Source organism: Taudactylus pleione, unplaced genomic scaffold, assembly GCF_031769625.1.
Source record: "Taudactylus pleione unplaced genomic scaffold, aTauple2 ptg000026l, whole genome shotgun sequence".
Classification (NCBI taxonomy): Eukaryota; Metazoa; Chordata; class Amphibia; order Anura; family Myobatrachidae; genus Taudactylus; species Taudactylus pleione.
The window spans coordinates 10,151,768-10,178,840 of NW_028284428.1; the positions used below are offsets into that span (position 1 = coordinate 10,151,768).

The 27,073-nt window shown below is 44.9% G+C and overlaps 1 protein-coding gene across 2 annotated transcripts in view; it reads left to right on the forward strand.

The window, feature by feature from the left end:
* SH3KBP1 (SH3 domain containing kinase binding protein 1) overlaps nucleotides 1-27,073 on the forward strand; it is a 509,392-nt gene that overhangs the window by 321,517 nt on the left and 160,802 nt on the right. For both annotated transcript variants that reach the window (XM_088451614.1, XM_088451615.1), the window contains exon 7: nucleotides 6,879-7,072. In XM_088451614.1, coding sequence (XP_088307740.1) covers nucleotides 6,879-7,072 — 194 coding nt within the window. The remainder of the gene's footprint in view (nucleotides 1-6,878; nucleotides 7,073-27,073) is intronic.

Sequence of the window (27,073 nt, forward strand, 5' to 3'; positions counted from 1 at the left end):
AACGCTACGTTACAGCTTACAGTTACACCTCTTCAGTCAAAAGTATACATACAAATAAAAACTGCTCATGACCTTGCGTCACCTGTGCTTGCATGTGCACAGTTCCAGAGCAAGCTCTCACACTCTCCATAGATGAGCATTTGTTCAACTCAGTACTAGACTTAAGCTATATAGTATACACTATACAATGTGTGTACCCAGCGACAGAACGACGCAATGTAACAATACATCTCACAGGCAGTACACACTCCACAATTCGGTGTACGTCCACGCAGTGTATCATTCCATGCTGCATGTAACGGTATGGCGTTGTTCACTGCATCATCCCATATGGGTTGAACTACTGGCATGCAAGCGCAATAGGGCGTATACACTATACAATCCACACGATATATAGTTCAGATGCTCGTCAGAACGATCTATCTTATGCTATATATATTATGGTGTATACCCAACTTTAGTGTGTCTGCACTGATGAAAATTAAAAAGCGTAAAGGGGATCTTCTCCAATGCATTGCTGTGTTTACATATTGTTTTCTGTCTGTAAATAGACCCCAGCATTTAAAAGACTTCTATACAAATGTAAAGAAATACAGGTTGAGTCTCCCATATCCAAATATTCCGAAATACGGAATATTCCGAAATACGGAATATTTTTAGCATGACTGAGAAAGTGAAACTTTTGCTTTCTGATGGTTTAATGTACATAAACTTTGTTTAAATCACAAATTTATTAAAAATATTGTATAAAATAACCTTCAGGCTGTGTGTATAAGGTGTATAGGAAACATAAATGAATTTCATGTATTTAAACAAACTTTTTTTGATGCAGAAAATTATTAAAAATATAGTATAAAATGACCTTCAGGCTATGTGTATAAGGTGTATATAACACATAAATGCATTCTGTAATTAGATTTGTGTCCCATTCCCAAGATATTTCATTATTTTATGCAAATATTCCAAATTACGGAATATTCCGTTATCCAAAATATCTCTGGTCCCAAGCATTTTGGATCTGGGAGACTCAACCTGTATTAATATAATCCAACGTTATTGTTCTCTGTCCTTTTTGGACATATTTATAGGTAACTGCCTAAATAATGATCCGTGCTTGTAATATGTAGCTGTAAGATAATGTGTCCTTAAAAGCTTTTGTATATATGACACCATTAATTGTCCCGAAAGAGAAAGTAATCAACAGTTATGAACCTGGTAGAAAGTCATTTTATTGGCTAATTACCTCCTGTGCTCCACATGTCCTTTTAAAACGTCATTATGTATGTGTAAAAGGTTTCTTTATGCCTTTTATACAGTTTGAGAAAGGCTAATGTCCGTTTTCCTGAATGTGAAAATGAGAGTTTAATAAATATTGCTGCTGGTGACAGACCTTGGAATGCTTCTATCTATTAAGTGCCTGGATTCAAACTAATATACTAGCTTAATTTAGGTCTCAGCCCATACGATAGGGCACAGTTCCAAAGAAAAAGCCCAAGGACAAATTGAGACTTGCGGGGACCTAAGAAAACATAGAGCAGTGTAAATTAAAACAGCAATCCCATGAAGAGATGAGGTGTGCTTTGTAAGTAGCGCAGTAAGAAGTTTGGTTTGTTGCTTCAGGCTACTATAAATAATTTATAATTCTACAGCGTTTCCACCGTTATTTGACAACCTCAGTCACAGTAGAAGAGCAGAGAGGCTTTGGAGCACTCTGAGCTCTGTCTCTCTGCACTGTAAAATACTCCTCCTCCTTCTCCACCCTCTGCCTTCACATAAGGCACATGCTGTGTTTGTTTATGGCAGCCGTACATTTATGCCATCCAGAAGGATTTTGAAAAGGACACAAGTGTTCTCACCAGAAAATTTGGCCAGCTGGGTAGTAGCAAAAAGTAGTCAGGCAGGGACTATCGCATTAATGGAATGTTGAATCCCGACCCTTTATTGAATTAAACTCAAAATTAACATTTACATATTCATTATTCTCTTCTTCTTCTTAGAGGCCCAATTGTGTGCAGCTTTTTCATAATGAAAGTCTGTAGGATCTAGTGAAATCTGCTTCAGATTATTTAGTGTGCTCTGTTTCATGCGATTCCTTAAATAGGTTTTAATTTGTTTTAGAGTAGAAAATGCTCTTAGAGTGACCCAGATACTGTCCACTTGCTTTTAAGACACAAATACATTTTTAAGGGGTTGGGTATGAGATCAAGGTGGTTGGTATGACACTGGTCAGAATACTGACAGCAGCATCCGGACAGTCAGAATCCCGACACACGTAAGGACAGATGTTAAGACTAACCTTTAACCCTAACCCTCCCTCCCCGGTGCCTAACCCTAACCTCCCCCCTAGTGTCTAAACCTAACCTCCCCTCCCCGCACCCTAAACTTAGCACTCTCTCCCCGGTGCCTAGACCTAACCTCCCCCCTAGTGCCTAAACCTAACCTCCCCTTCCCGCACCCTAAACCTAACCTTTCCCCCTAGTGCCTTACCCTAACCCTCCCCCTAATGCCCGATGCCTACCTTCGGGAAGCTGGCAGTCGGGATTTTGGCACCAGTATTTCGCCAGTCAGCATCCCGCATGGCGGGATGCTGACTACATCCCTTTTTAAGAGCTGACCTTATACTGCCCCAGTTACTGTTTGGACACCAATACATTTTTTAAGAGCTGACCAGATACTTCCCACTTGCTAGCTAACATGTTCTCAAACTCAGGCCCTAATTCAGAGCCGGACGCTCTGACAGAGTGCTCGCTCTGAATCAGGGCCGTCCCTCCTACCTTTTGGAGCGGCCTCCTGGCCGCTCGCATAGCTGTGGGTGACTACCCACAGCTATAGCGAGCAGCCAAAATGATGGTCGCGATGGTCAAGACCATCGCGACCATCGGGCTTGCGACAAGACCCTTGCGGTAGGGTCTCGCTGCCGTAAGCCCTGGAGTGCTTTTGGCTCTATCAGAGCCAAAAGCACTCCTACTGACATCACTAGTGATGTCAGTGTGGCCGGCCCCAGACGGTAGGCGTTCCCATGGGAACGCCTCCGTCTGGGCAGCCACGCCCCCGGCACGCCCACCAAAGGGGGCGTGCTGTCAATCACTATCGACAGCACGCCCCCTTTGGTGCGAGACCCATAACGACGGCTTGGCCGTCGTTAATCGGGTCTCACGCATGCGCACGACGGAGCCGCCTCCGTCGTGCGCATGCGCACTTGGGCAACATCGACCCGCTTGCGAGCGCTCAGCGCTCGCGAGCGGGTCTGAATTAGGCCCTCAGTCCTCAGGACCCCAAACAGTGCATGTTTTCCATATCTCCTCACAGAATCACAAGTGAAATAATTAGCTCCACCTGTGGATCTTTTAAAACATGTCAGTAAGTAATGACTACACCTGTGCACCTGCTGGTGACCTGGAAAACGTGAACAGTGTGGGGTCCTGATGACACTCTTGTATTAGCTCACAGGTTCTCAAACTCGGTCCACAGGACCCCAAAACAGTGCATGTTTTCCAGATCTCATCACAGGATCCATCTGTGGATCTTTTAAACTGTGTCAGCGAGTAATGAATTCTGTGCACCTGCTGGGTGACCTGGAAAATGTGACCTGTGTGGGGTCCTGAGGACCGAGTTTGAGAACCACTGTGCTAGCTGAACACAGATAGCCAGCCCCACTTGCTGGTTGGACACAGATGGCAGCGCTTTCACAGAAATTGCCCCACTTACTATTTGGACTAATAGCCAGCCCAGATATTGCCCCTTTTCCTATCTGGACTAATAGTCAGCCAAAATACTGCCCCGCTTGCTAGTTGCACAGAAGGCCCAGTAGCAAACATGCGGCCGCTAAAACAGAGAGTGGATCCGCGCAGTCCACTCTCTTCACTGTTCCTAACGGCAACCGCGCACCCTTGCTTTTATACTGGGGGAGGGATCTGCTCTGCTCTCCGGTCTGACGCGCCCGGCACTGTGAAGCGGCCAGTGATACGGGTTTACGTTGTGATACACTAACATTTCTCTGTGGAATGCCAGTGCAGCACATCTTTCGTCACCAGTGCTAGAGTTTGAGAGAGGAAAAACAGGTGATTGCTGCTTATATGAAGCGTCTGTAACCTGTCATCACTATTCCTCTTGGTTCCCTAATAGCTTATTGATTATTTACTGGTAGCTACTGAATCTCCTTTCCTATACTTAACTTTAGCTGTTTGTCGCCCTCCACTTCACAGCAGGCAGGAACTGTGCTGTCAGGTAGTAAGTAGACTGTAAGAGGGGCTTGACTGCCCCAGACCTGCAGGGCCTGCTGTAAGTATAACACCTGCAATCAAACATGGCGCTGGATATATACTGTAGGCCTCTGCGTATCAGACTCAATGCAATGAGCAGCTGGACATTCACTGTATACCAGTGCTTCTCAAATTCGGAGATAATTATTTCATTAGTGATTCTGTGAGGAGACCTGGAAAACATGCACTGTTTGGGGTCCTGAGGACCGAGTTTGAGAACCTGTGAGTATACGTACGTATGGTCACTTCTGGTAATTTACCCATTTTGGGTAAACTTTCTGCTTTCCTATTTTAGGTCAGGTAACCATAACAACCTCAGTTGGGTACCATGGAGCAGTTGCTGAGAGTTTGGACACATAACTGCCTACATTTTGGGCTCATGTACAATTGAACACATCTCTGTTTTATATATGTAGAACTAGAATGCTAATTTCGTATGGCACGTGTGCACCGAATGAAAGCACACATACATCCAAAAACACATTATCTTTTTTAGACCCCTTATGACTAGAGAGGTGGAACAGGGGAGGTAATGTCCAGGTGAGCACAAGCCAAGTGTGATAATAGTGTGTTCATCTAATCGCAACCTGGACACAGACACCTACAGTATAAACCTGTCAGGATTCGTACCCCTTGGTAATAGAGGACTATTGCACCGATATGAAAATTGATGACTTGATTTACTGATTGTGGCATGACGCCTTCAGCTGAGTACTTACATCAGTAGTGTTGACATTATATTATAAGACATGGTGGCCATGTGATCATGGCTGTAGAGAGCCGTCCCAGGCCCTATTACTTGGGGATATTTTCAAAGATAAATCAATTAAGCTGAGACCAAGGCTAATGGAAGTGGAAAAACATTGCTCCAATAGAAAAGGCCAAAACCTCTTTAAAAAAATGTTTGCAGCGCTATGAACACTGGTGTGGGGGCGCTGGGAGTCCCTCAGCCCGATGCAAATCCAGGGGTGGGGCGTGATCAGTGTGATCGCTCTCCCCCACAGACAGAGGAGAGTCAGCAGCAGTGAGCAGTCTCCCTCTGCAGCCCAGCACACAGCAGCATGTGCTGGGCTGCTGACAGGTAAGAGGGAGGGGGGGCGGATTCGGACCCGTCCCCCCGCCCGGCCCCTCTGGATGCCCCTGCATGTGTTAGCTGTACTTGATATCTCTATTTGGACTGCAGGAGGAAAAACGATTCCCATTTGATAAATAAAATTTGTATTTAATTGCATTTAGTTTGTATTTGTGTTTGAATTTAAATTGCATTTATATGGTACATGCAACTTTCACATTTATTAGTGTTTTTATATATAGAAAAATGTGTCCTCCTACACCAATGCTCAATGTGCCATGTGGCATGAAACGCCCAGCACAAGTGAGCCATGTTGGGTGGTGTAGGTTAGCGAAATTTTCTTTAAATTTATGTCTTATTCGCTCCGCAGACGCAGCAAAACACTACTCAGTCTGTACCAGAGATGCCAGCTGTCACTTAAACCGCACAGGAATTAGTTTTAAATATGTCACAAATGAAGCATGACGGAACTTGGAGTGACTGCTGCATTGTAGCACTTCATATACAGATTCGCTCACAGATCTAGTGCCGCATATCATTGATGAAGTGTAGCATAGCTAATATACCAGTGCAGTTTCGTTAAGTGGTTTAGTCTCATTGGATTGCAACTAAGACGCACATTCTAGTTAAAAGACGCAAATAGATGCTCAGCACAAGCCAAGTCGCATGGGACCTGGAGCACCAAGAAGGGCTATTTGCTGCGACTGTGACAATAGTGTATGAGGACACATATGTAGTTACTGCATTACATTATTATTTTGCTTGCAAATAGAGTAATGCATTTACTACAGTACTAACACTATCAAGCCTCAACTCTACTCTAACTATACACGTTCGCTCATGCTATTTTCGGGCATATATGTACACTTTTTACCAGAGCCATAACTAGACTTTTTGGTGCCCTGTGCCAGAAAGAGCATTGGCGCCCCCTCCTTCCCTATTTTTCAAATAGTAACATTAGACGCGCACCCAAAAAAGGGCAATGGCCTCATGGGGAAGGGCCAGGGAAGAGATAGGAGCGGCCTGGAGATGCAGGGGATAAAAAAAGAGGAAAGTAAAAGTGAGAATGATAATAAACAGAAAATTTACAGGCCCAAACAGCACCCCCTGCCCTGCGGTGCCCTGTGCCATGGCACAGGTCGCACCACCCTAGTTACGGCCCTGGTTTTTACATCTGACATAGACCTTGCACATATGCTGGGGATGTAAAGCCAACTGAACATATGCATGTAAATACGCTTTTTAATGCGTGCATCTTTCCTTGCTTATGTTCAGTATGCTGGTGCATCACTCTTCAGGAGGGGTGGGTTGGTATGATCACTTATAATAATGTATGATCAGTTATAGGACAAAAAGGAAATTTCTCTTTTAAATAGTGCTAATGTATGTGACCATTTACACTCATTTGTTTCTACATAATTTTTTTATTCATAAACCTCATTTATTGCGAATGACATTGCTTTTTTTAAAACTGACATATTAGCAGTTGCCTTCTTATTTGCAAATCAGACAAGATTGTCATGGTACGTGTTTCCTCCTGCCAGGATTCAAAGATACTGCTGGCTCTGAGAGTGATGGGGGCGACTCCAAGTCAGAAGGGACCAATGGAACAGGTGGAGCAGAAAACCAGGCGAAAAAAATCAGGGGATTTGGCTTTGGGGACATTTTCAAAGACAAACCAATTAAGCTGAGACCGAGGTCGATGGAAGTGGAAAATGAAATTGCGCCAATAGAAAAGGTAAATATGTTTTTATATATATATATATATATATATATATATATATATATATATACTCTATATTGTTCTTAGAATTTACCATAGGTTAGTTGTACTACACTAAATACAGTATATAGACTGATGCTTCAATACGCCAAGCTCATATGTAAGACTAAACACAGCAGAAATGAATAGAAAAGGGCTCCGTCTAGTAATTATGCAGAATTAAAACTAAAAAGACCTGCTCAATTGAAAGATTGTAACCTACACACACACACACAAGGAAAAATTTTATAGCAAGTTCATAAATATGGATACAAAATAGAGAAACATATACACAGTAGCAGAATAGTTACTGTTATTTAAAAACCACTTAAATGTTGCACATTAGTAGGGAGGAGTACTCTATTCCAATTAACTAGATGACATATTTCCAGAAAGAGTCATAATAGTAGTACTCTCAAATAAAAAATACAAAACAATGTTCCATTGAAAGTGCAAATATTTGCTAAAATAGGGATATCCCTTGATCCTGTAAAAAATGCCTGAACCAGATTCTTATAATAGCAGCCATAATGATGATCTTAAATTCTTAATACATGGTCTTGTAACAAGTGCAGGTGGCGTTAATCTCACTGGTAATTTGCGGGGGGGAATATACAGTCAGGTCCATAAATATTGGGACATTGACAGAATTTTCATATTTTGGCCTCTATTCACCACCACAATGGCTTTGGAATGAAACAAACAAGATGTGCTTTAACTTCAGACTTTCAGATTTAATTTGAGGGTAATTACATCCAAATCAGGTGAACAATGTAGGAATTACAACGGTTTCTATATGTGCCTCCCACTTTTTAAGGAGCCAAAAGTAATGGGACAAACTAAACAATCCTAAATCTAACTTTCACTTTTCAATACTTTGTTGCAAATCCTTTGCAGGCAATTACAGCCTGAAGTCTGGAACGCATAGACATCACCAGACGCTGGGTTTCATCCCTGATGATGCTCTGTCGGCCTCTACTGCAAATGTCTTCAGTTCATGCTTGTTCTTGGGGCATTTTCCCTTCAGTTTTGTCTTCATCAAGTGAAATGCATGCTCAATCGGATTCAGGTCAGGGGATTGACTTGGCCATTGCATAACATTCCACTTTTTAGCCTTAAAAAACTCTTTGGTTGCTTTTGCAGTATGCTTCGGGTCATTGTCCATCTGCACTGTGAAGCGCCGTCCAATGGGTTCTGAAGCATTTGACTGAATATGAGCATATAATATTGCCCGAAACACTTCAGAATTCATTCTGCTGCTTTTGTCAGCAGTCACATCATCAATAAATAAAAGGGAACCAGTTCCATTGGCAGCCATACATGCCCATGCCATGACACTACCACCACCATGCTTCACTGATGAGGTGGTATGTTTTGGATCATGCGCAGTTCCTTTCCTTCTCCATACTCTTCTCTTCCCATCACTCTGGTACAAGTTGATCTTTGTCTCATCTGTCCATAGGATGTTGTTCCAGAACTGTAATGGCTTTTTTAGATGTTGTTTGGCAAACTCTAATCTGGTCTTCCTGTTTTTGAGGCTCACCAATAGTTTACATCTTGTGGTGTACCCTCTATATTCACTCTTGTGAAGTCTTCTCTTCATTGTTGACTTTGACACATATACCCCTACCTCCTGGAGAGTGTTCTTGATTTGGCCAACTGTTGTGAAGGGGTTTTTCTTCACCAGGGAAATAATTCTTCTGTCATCCACCATAGTTGTTTTCCGTGGTCTTCTGGGTCTTTTGGTGTTGCTGAGCTCTCCGGTGCGTTCTTTCATTTTAAGAATCTTCCAAACAGTTGATTTGGCCACACCTAATGTTTTTGCTATCTCTCTGATGGGTTTATTTTGATTTTTCAGCCTAATGATGGCTTGCTTCACTGATAGTGACAGCTCTTTGGATCTCATATTGAGAGTCGACAGCAACTGATTCCAAATGCAAATGTCACACCTAGGATCAACTCCAGACCTTTTAACTGCTTAATTGATAATGAAATAATGAGGGAATAGCCCACACCTGTCCATGAAATAGCTTTTGAGTTGATAGTCCCATTACTTTTGGCCCCTTAAAAAGTGGGAGGCACATATAGAAACCGTTGTAATTCCTACACCGTTCACCTGATTTGGATTAAATCTGAAAGTCTGCAGTTAAAGCACATCTTGTTTGTTTCATTTCAAAGCCATTGTGGTGGTGAATAGAGGCCAAAATATGAAAATTCTGTCAATGTCCCAATATTTATGGACCTGACTGTAATTCAAAGCCCCGTTTAGTGATCTGAAACAAGACCACTGAACCAATGTGAGCTTTTGGCCGCTCGCTGGGACATATCACCAAACGGGGCTTTGGATTTTTGTCTGGCCGCTCGCTGTAACATATCACTAAACGGTAAACGGGGCTTTGAATTCTTTGCCCCACAGCCATATACCAGTGGGATTAACACCACTATTACGGCTGCTATTATAATAATCTGGTTCAGGCGTTTTTCACAGGATCAAGGGATATCCCTGTTTTAACAAATATTTGCACTTTCAATGGAACATTGTTTTGAACTTTTTATTTGAGAGTACTACTATTAAGACTCTTTCTGGACATATGTCTTTCTAGTTAATTGGAATAGAGTACTCCTCCTTACTAATGTGCAATATTTAAGTGGTCTTTAAATAACAGTAACTATTCTGATACTGTGTATATGTTTCTCTATTTTGTATCCATATATCTAAGTTGTTAAGAACTTTTTTTTCTTTGTGTGTGTAACTTCTAGGCTACAATCTTTCAATTGCGCGGGTCTTTTTCTTTTTAATTCTGCATCTCTATTTTTGAAGCCTCACAGTTGGTTTTATCGGATTTGCAGCAATTGATATATTTTTTTTAATTATTATTTTAACAGAGTTTGTAAGCGCCTTGGTTACTGCTTGGTTTTGTCTCCAGTAATTAGTCTGGTATGAAAAATGTACATTTTCTATGTATTGTTAGACAGCAGATTTTGTAACATTTATTTAAGATCCAATATAAGCTTGATTCCTAACGGTAAGCTTACTACAGGCTCTAATGCTGTACCTTTCTACTCTCCTAATGGTTATGGGGGCACATGTCATCTATGCCTTCACCCCTGAAGTCCTAAAGCAGCCCTGCATCAGCCTTGTGCTTAATCTGCAGATGGAGTTGTACAGATTTATGGTTAAACCTGGTGGATGTGCCTTGAAAGGGTAGTAACTAAGTGCTCTGGAGTCATTTTCTTTACTAGTCGCTAGGTGTGAGTAAGCTGTGTATTCTAACAAGACAGCTGTAGTGATCTATGCTTATAGATGTGCTTGTTATATGCAGATGTGTGCACAGAAGACCTATGGAAGATGAATTCATTTATACTGTATCTAACATTAGAATGAACATCAGCTTACTAATGTATGCCAGTGTGTCTGTAGTAGAAAATTCAGTCTGTGATTGTATGGCACTACATGTTACAGTATGTTGTTGCTTTATAAACAAAGAATGGTGACCATGATTAGATGATATTAGCATTAATAACGGATTGGGCACGGGATGGCGGCGGTCAGAATCTAGATGGCGGCATCCTGACAGGGTTAGGATACCAACACCTGTCGGTAAGTATCCTTACCCTTCCCCTAAACCTAATCTTCCCTCCCCGCACCCTAAACCTAGCCCTCCCCCCTAGTGCCTTACACTTCCTCCCTAGTGCCTAACACTCCCCCCCTAGTGCCTAACACTCCCACCCTAGTGCCTAACACTCCCCCCCTAGTGCCTAACACTCCCCCCTAGTGCCTAACACTCCCCCCCTAGTGCCTAACACTCCCCCCTAGTACCTAACACTTCCCCCCTAGTGCCTAACACTCCCTCCCTAGTGCCTAACACTTCCCCCTAGTGCCTAACACTTCCTCCTAGTGCCTAACACTTCCCCCTAGTGCCTAACACTTCCCCCTAGTGCCTAACACTCCTCCCCTAGTGCCTAACACTCCCCCCCTAGTGCCTAACACTCCCCCCCTAGTGCCTAACACTCCCCCCTAGTGCCTAACACTCCCCCCCTAGTGCCTAACACTCCCCCCCTAGTGCCTAACACTCCCCCCTAGTACCTAACACTTCCTCCCTAGTGCCTAACACTTCCCCCTAGTGCCTAACACTTCCTCCTAGTGCCTAACACTTCCCCCTAGTGCCTAACACTTCCCCCTAGTGCCTAACACTCCTCCCCTAGTGCCTAACACTCCCCCCTAGTGACTAACACTCCCTCCCTAGTGCCTAACACTCCCCCCCTAGTGCCTAACACTCCCCCCCTAGTGCCTAACACTCCCCCCTAGTACCTAACACTTCCTCCCTAGTGCCTAACACTTCCCCCTAGTGCCTAACACTTCCTCCTAGTGCCTAACACTTCCCCCTAGTGCCTAACACTTCCCCCTAGTGCCTAATACTCCTCCCCCTAGTGCCTAACACTCCCCCCTAGTGACTAACACTCCCTCCCTAGTGCCTAACACTCCCTCCCTAGTGCCTAACACTCCTCCCTCTAGTGCCTAACACTCCTCCCTCTAGTGCCTAACACTCCTCCCTCTAGTGCCTAACACTCCTCCCTCTAGTGCCTAACACTCCCCCCTCTAGTGCCTAACATTCCCCCCCTAATGCCTAACACTCCCTCCCTAGTGCCTAACACTCCCTCCCTAGTGCCTAACACTCCCTCCCTAGTGCCTAACACTCCCTCCCTAGTGCCTAACACTTCCGCCTAGTGCCTAACACTCCCGCCTAGTGCCTAACACTCCCTCCATAGTGCCTAACACTCCCTCCATAGTGCCTAACACTCCCCCCCTAGTGCCTAACACTCCTCCCTCTAGTGCCTAACACTCCCCCCCTAGTGCCTAACCCCCCCCTAGTGCCTAACACTTCCCCCCCTAGTGCCTAACACTTCCCCCCAGTGCCTAACACTCCCCCCCTAGTGCCTAACACTCCCCCCTAGTGCCTAACACTCCCCCCTAGTGCCTAACACTCCCTCCCTAGTGCCTAACACTCCTCCCTCTAGTGCCTAACACTCCTCCCTCTAGTGCCTAACACTCCCCCCTCTAGTGCCTAACATTCCCCCCCTAATGCCTAACACACTCTCACTAGTGCCTAACACTCCCTCCCTAGTGCCTAACACTCCCTCCCTAGTGCCTAACACTCCCTCCCTAGTGCCTAACACTCCCCCCCCTAGTGCCTAACACTCCCTCCCTAGTGCCTAACACTCCCTCCCTAGTACCTAACACTCCCCCCTCTAGTGCCTAACACTCCTCACTCTAGTGCCTAACATTCCCCCCCTAATGCCTAACACACTCTCACTAGTGCCTAACACTCCCTCCCTAGTGCTTAACACTCCCTCCCTAGTGCCTAACACTTCCCCCTCTAGTGCCTAACACTCCTCCCCCTAGTGCCTAACACTCCCTCCCTAGTGCCTAACACTCCCTCCCTAGTGCCTAACACTCCTCACTCTAGTGCCTAACACTCCCTCCCTAGTACCTAACACTCCCCCCTCTAGTGCCTAACACTCCCCCCTCTAGTGCCTAACATTCCCCCCCTAATGCCTAACACACTCTCACTAGTGCCTAACACTCCCTCCCTAGTGCCTAACACTCCTTCCCTAGTGCCTAACACTTCCCCCTCTAGTGCCTAACACTCCTCCCCCTAGTGCCTAACACTCCCTCCCTAGTGCCTAACACTCCCTCCCTAGTGCCTAACACTCCTCACTCTAGTGCCTAACACTCCTCACTCTAGTGCCTAACACTCCTCCCCCTAGTGCCTAATACTCCCCCCCTAGTGCCTAACACTCCTCCCCCTAGTGCCTAACACTCCCCCCTAGTGCCTAACACTCCCTCCCTAGTGCCTAACACTCCTCCCTCTAGTGCCTAACACTCCCCCCTCTAGTGCCTAACATTCCCCCCCTAATGCCTAACACACTCTCACTAGTGCCTAACACTCCCTCCCTAGTGCCTAACACTCTCTCCCTAGTGCCTAACACTCCCTCCCTAGTACCTAACACTCCCTCCTCTAGTGCCTAACACTCCTCCCCCTAGTGCCTAACACTCCCTCCCTAGTGCCTAACACTCCCTCCCTAGTGCCTAACACTCCTCACTCTAGTGCCTAACACTCCTCACTCTAGTGCCTAACACTCCTCCCCCTAGTGCCTAATACTCCCCCCCTAGTGCCTAACACTCCTCCCCCTAGTGCCTAACACTCCCCCCTAGTGCCTAACACTCCCTCCCTAGTGCCTAACACTCCTCCCTCTAGTGCCTAACACTCCCCCCTCTAGTGCCTAACATTCCCCCCCTAATGCCTAACACACTCTCACTAGTGCCTAACACTCCCTCCCTAGTGCCTAACACTCTCTCCCTAGTGCCTAACACTCCCTCCCTAGTGCCTAACACTTCCCCCTAGTGCCTAACACTCCCGCCTAGTGCCTAACACTCCCTCCATAGTGCCTAACACTCCCCCCCTAGTGCCTAACACTCCTCCCTCTAGTGCCTAACACTCCCCCCCTAGTGCCTAACCCCCCCTAGTGCCTAACACTTCCCCCCCTAGTGCCTAACACTTCCCCCCCTAGTGCCTAACACTCCCCCCCTAGTGCCTAACACTCCCCCCCTAGTGCCTAACACTCCCTCCCTAGTGCCTAACACTCCTCCCTCTAGTGCCTAACACTCCTCCCTCTAGTGCCTAACACTCCCCCCTCTAGTGCCTAACATTCCCCCCCTAATGCCTAACACACTCTCACTAGTGCCTAACACACTCTCACTAGTGCCTAACACTTCCCCCTAGTGCCTAGCACTCCCGCCTAGTGCCCAACACTCCCTCCATAGTGCCTAACACTCCCCCCTCTAGTGCCTAACACTCCTCCCTCTAGTGCCTAACACTCCTCCCTCTAGTGCCTAACATTCCCCCCCTAATGCCTAACACACTCTCACTAGTGCCTAACACACTCTCACTAGTGCCTAACACTTCCCCCTAGTGCCTAACACTCCTCCCCCTAGTGCCTAACACTCCTCCCCTAGTGCCTAACACTCCCCCCTAGTGCCTAACACTCCCCCCTAGTCCCTAACACTCCCCCCCTAGTGCCTAACACTCCCCCCCTAGTGCCTAACACACTCTCACTAGTGCCTAACACTTCCCCCTAGTGCCTAACACTCCCGCCTAGTGCCCAACACTCCCTCCATAGTGCCTAACACTCCCCCCTCTAGTGCCTAACACTCCTCCCCCTAGTGCCTAACACTCCCCCCCTAGTGCCTAACACTCCTCCCCTAGTGCCTAACACTCCCCCCCTAGTGCCTAACACTCCCCCCCTAGTGCCTAACACTCCCCCCCTAGTGCCTAACACTCCCTCCCTAGTGCCTAACACTTCCCCCTAGTGCCTAACACTCCCGCCTAGTGCCCAACACTCCCTCCATAGTGCCTAACACTCCCCCCTCTAGTGCCTAACACTCCTCCCTCTAGTGCCTAACACTCCCCCCTCTAGTGCCTAACATTCCCCCCCTAATCCCTAACATTCCCCCCCTAATGCCTAACACACTCTCACTAGTGCCTAACACTCCCTCCCCCCTAGTGCCTAACACTCCCTCCCTAGTGCCTAACACTCCCTCCCTAGTGCCTAGTGGTTAGTGCCTAACCATAAACCCTAACCCTCCCTCTAACCCCACTATTTACTGTCGGTATTCTGACTGGTGTTGGGATTCTGGTGGTGGCATTCTGAGCGCCGCCTTCCCGACAGCCGAGATAATAACTAAGGGCCTGATTCAGACCCACTCGCGAGCGGCTGTCCGCTCGCAAGTGGGTCGATGGTGTGCACTGCGCATGCGCACGACGGTGGGAGCTCCGTCGTGCGAATGCGCGAGACGCGACGAGCGAAGGACTTTCCTTCGCTCGTAGTGTCTGATCAAAGGGGGCGTTCTGTCGATGTTGATTGACAGCACGCCCCCTTTGGTGGGCGTGCTGGGGGCGTGCCTCCCAGACGGAGGTGTTCCCAAGGGAACGCCTACCGTCAGAAGCCGGCCCCACTGACATCACTAGTGATGTCAGTGGGAGTGATTTTGGCTCTGATAGAGCCAAAATCACTCCGGGCCTTGCGGTTGAGAAACTCAACCGCAGGCTTCGGCTCGCAGTGGCGATGGTCGCGATGGTCAAGACCATCGCGACCATCATCCTGCACGCTCGTATATGCTGTGGGTGGTGACCCACAGCTATACGAGCGTCCAGGAGGACGCTCCATAATTATGGAGGTGGGCCCTGATTCAGAGCGAGCGCTCTGGTCAGAGCGTCCGTCTCTGAATCAGGGCCTAAATCCCTTAATAACTTTGCTACCTTACTCCTTACTTCCATGAGCATATTATTATTATTGTTATTATTATAATCATTATATTATCAACTTAGGTTGTCTCAGTTTGGCAAATGCAGTGATATAGTACGTTTTGTCCATTATTTATCGCACTGTGCATTACACGGCTGCTTCAGAAGCCTGTTTTCTTTTTCTTTTTTTTTCTTAAGGCCACATTCTCCATCAAAACATTTAAATTGGACATTAAAGTACAGTAAGAAACAGTTACCTCTGCTCTGCTCAGCCTTATATAGATAAATTACTACTTACAAACAGAATTATAAATTCATGGCAAGTAGTTTTCACCAGCATTTTTGTGTTTTCTTGGCCAAGATAAATAAGACAAAATCACAGCGCAGAAATGTTCCCATAAAAACTGGATTTTGCATTAGTAATAATGTAGCTTCCAACTGAATAAGTATTTGGAAGCTCTTTAATAACTAATTGATGTGATGATGAGAAATAGCAAATAGTCACTACTGTTACATCTTGTTTGTACTGTATGTGCATATTGCCTATCATCTAATGCTACTGCTACCTGTCCATGTTCACAAGTGATGTGACTGGAGCTGTAGGTGCACTCTATCACTGCAGTATATCCCGCACCCGCTTCAAAAATAAAAAAACAAAAACTGCAGAATTTTCAAATGTACAATGTTTTAATTTTGTGGGTATTAACAGATACCTCTCTGAAGACCTTTCCTTGTGGCTTTGTGAACATCCATACTTTATTACTAGCAACACTCAGAATACACTTGTAAATTGATAAGAGCGGAATGACTTTTAACGTGTTGCTAAGTATTTTAGATTTGTTTTTCTTTTTATTAATATATCAAACCAAGGAGCAGAGCTAATGAAGTGTGAGTTTCTGTCAGCATTTATAAGAGGAGAACCTGACTAGTTTAATGCTCGCACCTCTGATGGCTGCAAGCCGCAACAAGCCAAGGAATCTTCCCGGGTACCCTGTGCAGTATAAGTAGGACTTTGCAGCTAATTGAATTAACTGAAGCGCCTCCAAAATTCCTATATCAAATATGAAAATAATTCATGAAGTCATTGAATAATCAACCAAAGTAACAAAAAAGTATAGTGCTCCCTTTATAAAGCATACTGACAGACCCAAATTAGCATTATAGTAATACTGGCTGGCTTTGTAAGGAGACTGACATACAGTGGCATTATTATTATACAGTATTCAGTATGTTTTTGTGCAGATAACATACCAGGTGGAGGGAAGAATAAAAGGGGGCAACATACAGAAAGGAGTATTTTCAAATGCTTGTCTACTTTGCCCAGCATAATCCTTGGGTCATTGAAATGCCAAAATAGTTCTTCAGTTATTGCACCTATTGCCCAATGAGTTCTTGGAGGAGGCCCAGTGCTATTCAGCCTATAGGCCCCCATACATCAGAGATGGATTGCAGCAATCGTGCAATTTGCAATCGATTGTGTATAAAAATCTTTCCCTTTTACAATCGATTGTGGCAATTCTGCAATCTGCAATTGATTGAAAAAGGGAAACATTTTTATACACAATCAATTGCAAATTGCACGATTGCTGCAATCCATCTGTGATGTATGGGGGCCTTAAGGCTGGTTTGCCCTGGTGGTGGGGGCAGATTTACTGGTTTCACATGACAGTGGGACCCTAATATTGGGCTGACATAGCCTGGTGCTGGTTTCCGCTTTTGCAGGGGAGCCCACACTTGTTTATTTTCTGTAATGGGACTCAGGAAATAACACTGCTGCTGGTTATTACTTTGGGAGGAGGGGAGGCGTGGAACATGTTTTTTTTTTTTTTTTTAATAATTATTACAAATTCTGATGACATGAAACATTACATCAAGGCTTAGGGAGCCGCAATGGATCTTCTGCTAAGAGGTGTATCTGGAGATGCAACCAAGTTTAATAGCTGTCGGCCATATCTCTGGGGATCAGGCTACACCTTTGTTTACATTTCCCTACAGTAGTGCCCGTCTCCAATATGCCAGTAAAGGTGCAGGGGTTGCAATTAAAACCCAACCAGTTTACTGCATATGCACAGTGCGAGAAAGTCACATTTGGATTGTAGCCCATCTCTAAATTAGACCAAATACTGTATGAGTATTGTGTCTGTGTTTGCCCATTTCAACTTAACTTGTGGTAAAATCAACAGACACTTGTCTGATAAAAGGAGGAATTTTCCATTTGTGTCTATGATAGTAGCTGGAAGCAATAGGTCACTCCACGTGTCTCATTGTGATGTTTGTTTAATTATCATTTTTATCATTCTTAGAGCATACACAAAGGAATTGGCTCCAGCTTAAATAAATTAGGGACAAAAATATTGTTACAAAAATCGAGTTACTCACAGGCACAACAGTATACATTTATTAAATTAAATAATTCCAGTATTAAACTATTGAAACTATTAAACTATTGTAATAATAAACTTGTTTGCATATATGCTCTATAATGAAGTGGTTTTACAGTATACTTAAATAGATGTTAAATATCCACAAACTCTTCTGTAATTACTCCAATGTTAGCCGATGAAATGGTGTATATTCCAATAATAACCAGATCAATTTATGTCTTAATGTATTTAAATAAATTGAAGAACCAGAGTTCAGGTTCGGCAGTATTCTTGCATCACAGCAGTGAAATTAATAAACAATTGCTAATCAGTCACAAACGTGGCAAATGAATGGGAACTTGTAATTAAATTGGCATTTAGGATCACAAAATAATTCAGGGTTTCAAATGCATAATAAAATGATCAATTTAGCGGTTTTCCAAACCTTCCGAAAGTTTGCAGTGGATCCCGCCGATTAAACTGGCGCCAAATGATGTATAAACTAGGCTGCTCCATGAATAGATGTTAGTAAGAATGCCACGGTTAACTTGCCGAACCACTATGCAAAACAGGGTAGTAAAATAATCAGCCCTGATTGGTTTCTGTGTTGCAAATTTTTCTCAAAGGAATTGATGAAGAAATTTTTAACCTCTGTGTTTCAGAAAATAGTTCCCTTTTTTCTCTTTAACCACTTCATGGCTAATATTTTTTCCAAAAAATGTCCCCAAAATTGTTAATTATTTATATTATCTAAATAATAATAATAATAATTATAATAATAATAATAATAATAACAACAATAATAATAATAATATCTATTTAAACCTGATTCTGTAGCCAGGGACAGAAGGAATGCCACAGCTGTCCTGATCCCCATAAGCTCGGGCTGGTGGAAGACTGTCTTTTATTATTGCCCCCCTGGAAGATTGGTTTCCAGCAGCCGTCGGCAGGCTCCTCACGATCACATGAGATCATGTCAGGGAAAGCCCAGCCTGGCGTGTCCGTATCTCCAGGCAAGTGGTTAACCTGCGGCTTGAATCTTCTGCAATTACATACTCAGTATCACCTAAGGAAATCTTGTGCCAAAGGTTTTAATTTATATTGTAAATAAATGATGTGTCTGTTTATCAATCTAGAATTGAGCCTGCTTTCGGAGGATCACCTCAGTTTAGGGTATTGTGTTATTTAGAAAGGGGATATCATGGATATATCTGCTGCAAACCTCCTCTATAATGATCACAATAGGACTGTGATAATGCCCAATTTACCAAGCTCCCAAATGCTTAGTACTCGCCATTGTAGCCTATAAGCTACAAAATAACATTTCTATTTTGGAGAGGTATCTTAAGGACCCCTCTCCTGTAACTACTGCTTGCAAGGTACAGCTCAGTGGCCATGCAGGCGCATTAGAAAGGCCGGGTCCCATCGTGATCGTTACTACTTAAGGTTTTTCTTTCTCAAGATGCAGTGATAGAATAGATGTTCTATCTAATAGCAACAATTTAATAATAAAACTTTGCTGGGTCAGCTGAGCAATGCTCAGCTTCTTGGCTATACTTGCTGGCAGTGGTAAGAGTACTGTTACTACTTTGCCGAGCTGTTGTGGATGACCCATGGCAGATTAGCACATGCGCACTGCACCAGTTGTGGATCCTCCGTCACATGTATGACCCATGGCAGAATAGCACATGCGCACTGCACCAGTTGTGGATCCTCCGTCACATGTATGACCTGTGGCAGATTAGCACATGCGCACTGCACCAGTTGTGGATCCTCCGTCACATGTATGACCCATGGCAGAATAGCACATGCGCACTGCACCAGTTGTGGATCCTCCGTCACATGTATGACCTGTGGCAGAATAGCACATGCGCACTGCACCAGTTGTGGATCCTCCGTCACATGTATGACCTGTGGCAGAATAGCACATGCGCACTGCACCAGTTGTGGATCCTCCGTCACATGTATGACCCATGGCAGAATAGCACATGCTCACTGCACCAGTTGTGGATCCTCCGTCACATGTATGACCCATGGCAGAATAGCACATGCGCACTGCACCAGTTGTGGATCCTCCGTCACATGTATGACCTGTGGAAGAATAGCACATGCACACTGCACCAGTTGTGGATCCTCCGTCACATGTATGACCCATGGCAGAATAGCACATGCGCACTGCACCAGTTGCCTGGACTAAAAAAACCAATGAAAATAAAAAACCGAAACATTTTTATAAGTTTAGCAAAGTTTTTAATAATGAAGCATTTGTGTCAGCGCATCGCCTCTGCTCTAGACATTCTGACATGGCGATAGCAATAGGAGGACAGCCGTCGGCACATGTACCACTGCTGCCATTGTTAGGTATGCAATAACTAGCTTCTCCATGCTGGCTGGATTTAGGGGCATATGTATCAAAGCTTGATGTGAGATAAACTTGCGAAATATATATCACCAACCAATCAGCTCCAAACTATCATTTCTTAAACACAGCCTGAAAAATGTAAGTTAGAAGCTGATTGGTTGGTGATATATATCTCAAAATTTTATCTCAATACAAGCTTTGATACATATGCCCCTAAGAACGCTTCTTTGATTGATAGACTATTAGTAAAGGTGAAATTTTTGCACATATTATGAATCCATTGCTACTGAACCAAGTGCAGTCCCATACAGATACATTAGGCATACATGCCTACCCTCCCGGTTTTCGCGGGAGGCTCCCGATTTTTCGGGTAACCCCCCCGCAACCCCGGAAGGGTAGGCATTTCTTCCGCATTCTGCCCACTTCCTAGTGAAGTGGGCATAATTAGGAGCATTTCCGCGGCGATCGCGGGTGTCCGTGCAGGGGGTGGGGCTTAATGACACAATTTGCATCATTTGACTGTGCCCCCTATTTAAATTCAAGCCAATCGCGGGCATTTTACCGTGAGGGGGCAGGGCTTAATGACGCAAATTGTCAGGCCCTGCCCCCGTCACCACCCTCCTGCCTCTCCTCCCAGGGCTTCTCCCGGGGAAGAGACAGCAAAGGTAGGCAACTATGACATTAGGAGCATTTAAGACTGGCAGGTGCATTACAAATGTGTGTATCTGTTTGTGTGTCTTTTGCAACCAACTATATGTACATAAAAGGTGGACTGTTCTATTCATGTTACAGGTAATTATGTTTTGCATGTGTTTTGTACTGTATGAGACATTTGTAAAGGTGTGTGCTTAGATGCGCACCTTGCTTTCTATTACAATTTTACTTTGATATCACCTTCAAACCAGGCATATAAAATCAGCTTGTTGCATGTGTGAGAAGATTGTTAGATTGTCTGGTTAACTCCCCTTTAAGACAAGGGCTGGTGTGCTATGTTTCACTGCGCCCAGCGCCGTCCTGTGCTACTCCCGCGCCCCTTCGCTCCCCCTCTCTCTCCCTGAGTGTATACCCAATATCACCAGAGGGTGGGTGGAGGGTGGGTTTTTCCACAGCCGGACAGTGGTGAGTGCCTCTGTTCAGGAAGGGCGCAGGGCTGTATCCTTCAGGCTATGGTGCTCCAGACGACGGCCCCGCTAGCCCGTGCTTTGAGCTGCCAGTGTTTAAGACATGAGAAAATGCATATTCACTATAATTCTTTTGTGCATATACGTACCAGGTGCCAGAAATCTTACACAACTCTAATAAACTAAAATGGTCTTTGCACACAAAGATCAGGGGAGTAGATAAGCTCTTTTGCATCAGGTTTTCATTACAATGCGGAATATTGTTTAATTTCCTTTATTTCTTTTATATTTTTGTTACATAATCCCAACCCTAGTAATTCTATTGTAAATGTCCCTTTTTTATTAGTAAAATTATAAACCAGATAGAGATGTATGATTGGTGGCAACTACAAATGTCTACCAATGCCTCTTTCAGAGATTCTTTCCTCAGAGCTTAATTGGTTGCAAAGACACTAAAGTAATATCAGTGACATCAACCTTAGTTATTTCACTTCACTTGTTCCATGTACTATAAATCATCCACATGATGGGTGAGATGTACTAAACCTTGGAGAGAGATAAAGTACCAACCAAGCAGGTCCTAACTGTCAGTTTTACAGGCTGTTTACAGGTGTTTGAAAAAAATTACAGGATCTGATTGGTTGGTACTTTATCTCTCTCCATTTTATCTCTCTCCAAGGCTTAGTACATCTACCCTTTTGCCCTTACAAATGCAAAACAATAATATTCCTGAAGCATTTTGTAAACACTTGTGGCTCTAGCTGGTCTGTCATTACATGCTTCTCACAGTATGTCATTTGGCAAGCTTAAAAGCACATTAAAGATTTTTGGTTTTAAGTTATTTTTCTGTGCTTTTTTTTTATAACAAGAAAATAATAAGTTCCTGCTGCTCTTTTAAGAGAGAAATTTGTGACATTTTGTTCTTCAAACTGATGCACTCAAATAGCAAACAATAACCCTCTGTAATCTGCCTAACACGTATCAGTTTACTGGCAAATCATAAGCTGTTATCACTATAAAAGTGGTGCATGTAGGTGCTATTTTAGTAATGAAAGACCTCTTTAGTGAGGAGTGGGATTAATTCTTGGCTGCTCACTATTAGTAAAATGTGTATATTTTACTCACTCTGAAAGATCATGCTTCTGAGATTTTAATAATAATGAATCATCAGAAATATTTTCATGTGAAATTAAAGTGGAAAGTTCATCATTTCTCACCGATTCACTCCTCTGTTATCTCCCACCGAGAGTACTGCGGCAAGAGTGATCTTTCCCTCTTGCTGCTCCACCTGTTTGTAAATCCCTCCACTAGCTCTCCATTTCTGCCAGGATCCAATTCAAACTCCTCTCCTTGAAATCCCTCACAAGCTCCCCTCCCGCCCCATACATATCAGACCTTGTCTCATGATACATCCCCAACTCGCCCTCTCAGATCTGCCTCTGACCTAGCCTCTCCTCGCTCCTGTTAACTACCTCACGCTCCTGTATCTCCCATATGTCTCCCCATCTGTGGAACTCTCTACCCTACCCAACAAGGCTCTCCCACAACCTTCACTCCTTTAACCAGACCATCAAAACCAAACACTTCACAAATGTCTACCCCCCTGATTCATATCCAACCACCTCTTCCTTCCTCCCTCTGCCCCCTCCGGAGTCTAGACTGTAAGCTCTCTTGAGCATTGTCAGGAGCAGGGTTATTGTGTAAAATGTTAAAAGAGTACATTAGATAGCTAAATTGAGAATAGTGTACACTGAGATGTGTTTGATGATTTATGTGCTGAGTGTGGGTAGAACCTTGATGGGCCTTCCTACTGTACCGATTGCCATAGTTCACCAAAGGGGTCTTCATTTTGTTGTTTTGAACAAGTTCAGATTTTCAGTGAAACCATATGGTAAGTGCAATGGGTTGTTATCTTGCAGTTTTACTCCCCTTCAGGATAGCATTGAAGGTCACTTGCATTAAATGCTGATTATTTCCTCCCACTCCCACCTCCAAGATTTTTCCCGTGTTGCTCCCTTCCTCTGGAACTCTCTCCCTATCAGACTCTCCACCTCTCTACAAATGGGTTCTCAAGACCCACAACTTAATCAAAGGCTTCCAGCTCTCTTCCTAACCCGCTGCTGCATGTTTCTTCCTCCCTGTCTACCCATCTGTGTCACGCCTGTTTGTTTGTCTGCCCCTCCCTAATAGAATGTACTGTAAGCCATACATGCCTACCCTCCCGGAATTCGCGAGAGGCTCCTGATTTTTCAGGTAACCCCCTGCACTCCCGGAAGGGTAGGCACTTCTCCCGCATTCTGCCCACTTCCTAGTGAAGTGGGCAGAATGGGGACAATTTCCGCGGCGATCGCGGGTCCCTGTGTAGAGGGCGGGGCTTAATGACGCGATTCTTCATGAATCGCGTCATTTAGCCCCACCCTCTATTTAAATTAGCACCAATCGCGGCAATTACACACAAAGGGGGCAGGGCTTAATGGCGCAACCCATCAGGCCCCTGCCCCCGTCGACACCCACCTGCTTGTCCTACCCAGGCTTCTCCCGGGGAGGAGAAAACCAATGTAGTGCTTCTCCTTACTTATACTTTCATCTACTCCTACTCCCCTCATGGGCACCTTACACTTCGTTACTTAACGGCTGCTTTTTCTGAGTGTTATGATCGCTTATTTAGCAATGTGTATAATCAATGTCCTTGTCCTGCATTGTATTGTACTGTAAGTCACTGGTTTCTCGTTGACTTATCTGTTTATGTACTTTGTAAGGCGCTGCAGAACACTTGTGGTGCCATATAAATAATTGATAATAATAATTGCCTTTTCTAAATTGGAGTATGCGGCCTTCCCAGAGTTTTGCTTTATAACATTTCTTGAAGGGTCATCCTTAGTTAGAATGAGCATATTTGGTATTATATAGGCAGGAAGAACAGACGGTGTAAAGGGAATTAAGAAAAGAATACTTAGAACTGGATGGCTCTAGTAATTTGAGAAGTTACTCATTAAACAGTATCACCATAGGAAAAACACAAACTAACCAGTAGCATGAAATACTTTCAGTTCTCTGCATGGCTTTCTTACATATATAGAGCATTATTTTTTATATTTATGTGAAAATCTCAGCTGCAGATAAAATATTTTTTTGCCATCCTGGATTTTAATTATTGGACCTATTAGTGTCCCCATCACTGACATATCCATTTCCATTCTTCTTGTGATATTTAAACTTCCCCCTCCCGCCTCCCTCTCTCCTTCCTACTAGAACTTCTTGCTCATGTTTGCTTTCTGCAGTCTCCTCCGGCCTATCATTATTCACCAGCATCTATGGCTCACAAAACGTGCACAAACAGGACGTCCCCCCGGCTTTCACTGGTGTCTGGGGCTGCTGGGGCAGCATTGGTGCTGCGGAGTGCCACTGTTACAAGTCGCGGTCACGACTTGACACTTTCTGACAGTATGCCCAGACAGGACGGGGTTACTCCAGTTCTTCCTGTTGCTAGGAGATCAGCACACCTCAGGAAGTGATGTGTTTTCCACAAGTGCAAACCTAGGCCCTCATTCAGAGCCGTTCGCTATTTGCGTTCGTTCGTTCAAAAACAAGGGGTGGCTATTCAAATGATCCGTTCGCACATTGCAGTCTGTTCACACCTCTAAGTCTGAACGAGCGAGCAAAACATACGCTCGTTTATTTGTTAAAAACGCCCCCTGTCCGCTCGCACCATATGTCATGTCCGCTATTTATTAGATTAATCGAGTACATCGAACAGGATATGAACTGCTCGCTATTCTTGTGGTTGGTTTTTTCAACCGCTATTTTGCGAGCAGTTCTGAGTTAAAAAAAACCAAGTGACATGGTCAATGACGCTGCTATATTAATTATGCACACCCATAAAACGCCTGTTTTGACCTTTAAGCACGCCTGCGTTCTGATCTCCACTCCCCGTTTTCAAGCACCTTCCCCTGTTACCACCCACATACGCCTCATTCTGTCACTCAAAATAGCAGGCACTCGCTATATTGCGTACAAACGATTTTCAGCCGCACTGACTGGTTCGCGCATGCGTACTAAAAACCGTACGCATGCGCAGATGTGCGAACATCGCTCGGAACGAGCGTACTGCCGCTAGCGAGTGGCTCTGAATGAGGGCCCTAATTGGGACTTCAGCCTATTTATACTCACTGATCTATTGCACCTGTGCCCACTATAGAGTGTCTGTGAGTTCCCTCAGCCTGGCTGCAGAGTCATTTTGTTCCTGTTCACTGAACTCCCACACGGCTTCCTAGCCGCTCCAAGTAGCTTCCGTGCTACCACCAATCTCCAAACGGCTTCCTAACCGCATCTAGCAGCTCCCGTGCTGCCAACATTCATCATACGGCACACTTGCCGCACCATCGGCTCTCAAAGCCATTATCAAACCCTAGACTGTTTATCTCTATGGCAATTACCCCAACATCGGCACCATCGCTGCAACATCGGTGCACATGCCGCACCATCAGTTCTCAAAGCCATTATTAAACCATAGACTGCTTATCTACGGCAATTGCCCCAACATCGGCACCATCGCTGCAACATCGGCACACTTGCCGCACCATCGGCTCTCAAAGCCATTATTAAACCATAGACTGCTTATCTACGGCAATTGCCCCAACATCGGCACCATCGCTGCAACATCGGCACACTTGCCACACCATCGGCACTCAGCCATTTGCTAACCCTAGACTGTTTATCTACGGCTATTGCCGCACCATTGCCGCACCATCAGAACCATTGCTGCACCATCAGCACAGCTGCCACACCAACGGCTCCCAAGCTATTGTAGAAAAAAACAAACTGTACTCTCACAACCATCGATATGCTTATCATCATCAACTGTGTCAGTCCTAACTGTACATTCTTTACCTATTGAATTCTCCTGTATCTCCAAGTGAGCCGCTACTGCCTCGAGCATAAGTCCAGGCGGCCACCTAAGTACCAGTGAACGTATCCTAGTTCTAAGGGAACAACGGGCGGTTGCTATTGGCAGAAGATCTCGCTAGCTGGGTTCTTGTGTCACATGGGGTAGGCATCGGAATTCGTAACAGCGACACCATCATTACATGTAACAGTGATTTACAGAATATCCCGAGGCCAAGGAAGGAACGTAGGATTGAAGGTGACAGCGCCATCCAAAATCCCGGAACCCTAGGATCCAGTCTGAGCAGCCTAATCATTATTACTGAACAGATAATAGCCTTACCCACACCCCATTCCCTCTATCTCTGACTCGTTCACAGACCTCAGCAAGCAGACATAGGACCTCATTCAGAGTCGGTCGAAGCGGCCGCACGGTCGTACGCCACCGATGTTCGCTACACTGCGCATGTGTAAAGTTCGCAATGCACGTGCGCAAACTAGCCGCTACGATCAGAAATTTCTCTCTCCTTGAACACAGCCAGGTCGTTAGTTTGAGTGACAGATGGCGGCGTTTGTGGGTGGTAACAGGGGAAGGTGCTTGAAAACGGGGGAGTGGAGATCTGAACGCAGGCGTGCCTCATTATGCGAACGGCGTTTTATGGGAGTGCATACAGTTTATGGGAGTGCATAATTAACAAAGTAGCGTCATGGCACATGTGACATAAGAGGTTTTTACACTAACATGATCGTAGAGCTTAAGAGAGGGTATGGTCAACCTTAAGCTCTACGACCAGTTCCGATGGTTCCTGATGGTCTTGATTAATCCTTATATGCCCGGAGATGACGTGTAATGCGTACGAGAAGGGGGCGTATTTTTTTTAATTCCGGCCGCTTCCTCCCCTTGGTCGGCCAGCTACCGATCCAAACTTAGGGACGCAACT